This window comes from Coregonus lavaretus (assembly GCF_964263955.1).
Source record: "Coregonus lavaretus genome assembly, chromosome: 16".
Taxonomy (NCBI): Eukaryota; Metazoa; Chordata; class Actinopteri; order Salmoniformes; family Salmonidae; genus Coregonus; species Coregonus lavaretus.
This window is the reverse complement of record NC_140003.1, coordinates 34,650,986-34,655,416: the sequence shown is the minus strand read 5'-3', so window position 1 is coordinate 34,655,416 and position 4,431 is coordinate 34,650,986. Positions and strand designations below refer to the sequence as shown.

The following is a 4,431-nucleotide window of genomic DNA, read 5'->3' as shown; positions in this document are numbered from 1 at the left end:
ACATATAGTTTGGGAGTCCACGAGGACCTGAGGAGTCGAACAAAATCAATTGAGATTCTCCTGGGGAGAGAGAGATATGACAGACTTCTTGATTGATTGACTGACAGACGATTAGCGTGATTGCTGATTGACAGGCAGCTGTGTGAGAGGGTGTGTTTGGTCCAGAGAGTATTACAAGAGCAGCAGTATCAGCCCTGTCAGTCTCAGCTAGTTTCCCTCCAAGTCACCTTGACCCTTAGCTCATCACAAGCAGAAGACCATGCCACACAAAATGGGTGAGTCATTTGTAAGAGTCCTAAACGCTTTTTTGTGTTCCAGATTAGATGCTATTTTCACTTTGTCTTTATGCTAGAAGAAATTAGTTTATTTCATTGAGTAAGAAAAGCATTATCTTCAATACTTTGATGTGGCTTATCTGATTTGGCTGCAGCTGAGAAGGTTCTGATCGTGTATGCCCACCAGAGTACTGGGTCATTTAACGCTGCAGCTAAAGATGCAGCTGTGACAGCTCTGACAGCTCAGGGCTGTAAGGTGGAGGTGTCTGACCTCTACACCATGAAGTTTAAAGCCTCTGCTACTGTTGATGACATCACTGGTAATAGTCTGAACCATGTGTTACTTAATTACAGCAGTGAATGATAAGTGTGTAAGCTTGAGTGACTATTAAATGCTTAAGGTCACAACAATTTTCTTTTGGCAAGAGCTTTTTCTTTTCTACCTCAACTTGCTTAGTCTCAGTCTGTTATGATTTATCAGGGGAGGTGAAGGATGCTGAGCACTTCCAGCACTTCCAGCGGAGCGGAAATGGAGGAAAACTAAACTCCCTGCCGACCTGGCATCTTTTCACTCCCTCCTCTCTACATTTTCTTCATCTGTTTCTGCTGCTAAGGCCACCTTCTACCACTCTAAATTTCAAGCATCTGCCTCTAACCCTAGGAAGCTCTTTGCCACATTTTCCTCACTCCTGAATCCCCCCCCCCCCCCCCCCCCCCCCCTCTCTCTGTGGATGGCTTCGTCAACCACTTTGAAAAGAAGGTTGACGACATCCGATCCTCGTTTTGTTAAGTCTAATGACACTGCTGGTCCTGCTCACACTGCCCTACCCTATGCTTTGACTTCTTTCTCCCCTCTCTCTCCAGATAAAATCCTGCGACTTGTGACTGCAGGCCGCCCAACAACCTGCCCGCTTGACCCCATCCCCTCCTCCCTTCTCAAGACCATCTCCGGTGACCTTCTCCCCTACCTCACCTCGCTGATCAACTCATCCTTGACCGCTGGCCATGTCCCTTCCGTCTTCAAGAGAGCGAGAGTTGCTCCCCTTCTCAAAAAACCAACACTCGACCCCACTGATGTCAACAACTACAGACCAGTATCCCTCCTTTCTTTTCTTTCCAAAACTATTGAGCGTGCCGTCTTTAGCCAACTCTCTTGCTATCTCTCTCAGAATGACCTTCTTGATCCAAACCAGTCAGGTTTCAGGACTGGTCATTCAACTGAGACTGCTCTTCTCTGTGTCACGGAGACTCTCCGCACTGCTAAAGCTAACTCTCTCTCCTCTGCTCTTGTCCTTCTAGACCTGTCTGCTGCCTTTGATACTGTGAACCATCAGATCCTCCTCTCCACCCTCTCCGAGCTGGGCATCTCCGGCGCGGCTCACTCCTGGATTGCGTCCTACCTGACCGGTCGCTCCTACCAAGTGGCGTGGCGAGAAGCTGTCTCCGCACCACGTGCTCTCACCACTGGTGTCCCCCAGGGCTCAGTTCTAGGCCCTCTCCTTTTCTCCCTATACACCAAGTCACTTGGCTCTGTCATATCCTCACACGGCCTCTCCTATCATTGCTACGCTGACGATACAAAACTAATCTTCTCCTTTCCCCCTTCTGATAACCAGGTGGCGAATCGCATGTCTGGCAGACATATAAGTATGGATGACGGATCACCACCTCAAGCTGAACCCTGGCAAGACGGAGCTGCTCTTCCTCCCGGGGAAGGACTGCCCGTTCCATGATCTCGCCATCACGGTTGACAACTCCGTTGTGTCCTCCTCCCAGAGTGCGAAGAGCCTTGGCGTGACCCTGGACAACACCCTGTCGTTCTCCGCTAACATCAAGGCGGTGACCCGCTCCTGCAGGTTCATGCTCTACAACATTCGGAGAGTACGACCCTGCCTTACACAGGAAGCGGCACAGGTCCTAATCCAGGCACTTGTCATCTCCTGTCTGGATTACTGCAACTCGCTGTTGGCTGGCCTCCCTGCATGTGCCATTAAACCCCTACAACTCATCCAGAATACCGCAGCCCGTCTGGTGTTCAACCTTCCCAAGTTCTCTCACGTCACCCCCCTCCTCTGCACACTCCACTGGCTTCCAGTTGAAGCTCGCATCCGTTACAAGACCATGGTGCTTGCCTTTGGAGCAGCGAGGGGAACAGCACCTCTGTACCTTCGGGCTCTGATCAGTCCCTACACCCAAACGAGGGCATTGCGTTCATCCACCTCTGGCCTGCTGGCTCCCCTTCTTCTGCGGAAGCATAGTTCCCGCTCAGCCCAGTCAAAACTGTTCGCTGCTCTGGCACCCCAATGGTGGAACAAGCTCTCTCACGACGCCAGGACAGCGGAGTCACTCACCACCTTCCGGAGACATTTGAAACCCCACCTCTTTAAGGAATACCTGGGATAGGATAAAGCAATCCTTCTACCCCCCCACCCCACCCCACAGTGGAGTCACTCACCACCTTCCGGAGACATTTGAAACCCCACCTCTAAGGAATACCTGGGATAGGATAAAGTAATCCTTCTACCCCCCCCCCCCCCCCCCCCCCCCAAAAAAAATAATAATAATAATTGTAAAGTGGTTATCCCACTGGCTATAGGGTGAATGCATCAATTTGTGAGTCGCTCTGGATAAGAGCGTCTGCTAAATGACTAAAATGTAAATGTAAAAATGAGAGGAGACCATGCTGGCATGGAAGGAGGGCCGACTCTCTGCTGATATCACTGAGGAACACCGCAAACTCTCTGAAGCGGAGCTTGTCATATTCCAGGTGATCTCCTGCAGTACTGTGAAGTGTCTTAGGCTCAAAGTTGATGACGCTAATTTTAAGTGTAGAGCCTTTAGTGCTTTTTGGATGGTGGCTGAAATGCACCCATTCCAGGTACTGGTTTTTGACTAGTGTCTCATCTCTCAGTTTCCTATGTACTGGTTCACTGTTCCTGCCATCATGAAGGGCTGGATGGACCGGGTGCTCACACTGGGATTTGCCTACACCTCAGAAAAGAGGTACAGCCAGTGCATCTTCAAGGTAGGGCCTATGTAGATCACATTTTCAACCAGCAATGATCAAGAACTCAGATTTTGCTCTTACTGTTACATCAGCTGTTGTACAATGACACAGGAGACATTTACTGCAATGGGCCTTTTTAATAACACAAATGGTTGGTTTACATGCTCCTTCAAGGTTCCTCCCATTCTTTGGTCCATTCATATCAATGTCTCCTCACCTTGTTTCCATCCAGGACAAGAAAGCCATGCTGTCCTTCACCACTGGATCCCAGGCGTCTATGTTCAGTGCCAATGGTATCAATGGAGACATGAATGTCACCCTGTGGCCACTGCAGGTATGTTAGGCTTGGCTGACACTACCAGCATGTAGACTGCTGTACTGCAACGTGCTTTAGCTTTCTATATGTTATCTCCACTGGATGTCTGCTTTTATTATAAGCATTTGACTTCCAGGTTGGAAAGTGCTAATTTTAATGATTGGAGGACTGCTTCAGTTGGACAAATCAATTCATGTTTTATATACTTTAGCATGGTTATTGAATAAGTTCATTCCCTCTCTTTAGAACGGCATCCTGCACTACTGTGGTTTCCAGGTTCTGGCTCCTCAGATCTTCTGGGCTCCACCCCACATCCCCGCTGAGGCTCGGGACAGCATGCTGGAGGCATGGCTGCAAGGGCTTCTGGGAGAAGTACCGCTTACTTTCACACCCTCTGACAGCTTTGATGGTGGGAGGGGCTTCCAGCTCAAAGAGGATGTCCAGGAGAAGCACTCAGCCAATGCGTTTGGCCTGTCTGTCGGAATCCACCTGGGCAAGCCCCTCCCACCCAACAGCCAGATCAAAGCTGGGGTGTGAAGGATACTGGAGGACTGTCATCCCTACACATGCTGCTTATGCTCTAAAATAACAAATAAAGATTGGCTTCCTTAAACTGAATGGTGTTCACTTTAATACCACACTTGTTATTCAATGCTTTAACCTAGGTTTCATAGTTGGTCAACTGACTAACTCGTCTGCAGTCTTCCAAATTTTCTGATGGCATTAAAGTATTTTGTTTAGTTCACTAATCTTGTATGGTAGCCACTGGGTTGAGGCTCACTACTTTACAAAAGCAGCTTCATAACACTCAGTTCCATACTCTCCCCACGCAG

The 4,431-nt window shown here is 49.0% G+C and overlaps 1 protein-coding gene across 1 annotated transcript; it reads left to right on the top strand.

The window, feature by feature from the left end:
- Positions 1–271: 271 nt before the first annotated feature.
- Positions 272–4,135, top strand: LOC311143810 (NAD(P)H dehydrogenase [quinone] 1-like; the record flags this gene model as incomplete). The annotated part of the gene is made up of 6 exons (XM_084179688.1): positions 272–275; positions 431–631; positions 2,948–3,042; positions 3,187–3,300; positions 3,515–3,616; positions 3,845–4,135. 6 exons carry the CDS (start codon positions 272–274, stop codon positions 4,133–4,135), a joined length of 807 nt encoding a protein of 268 aa, XP_084035814.1.
- Positions 4,136–4,431: the final 296 nt, after the last annotated feature.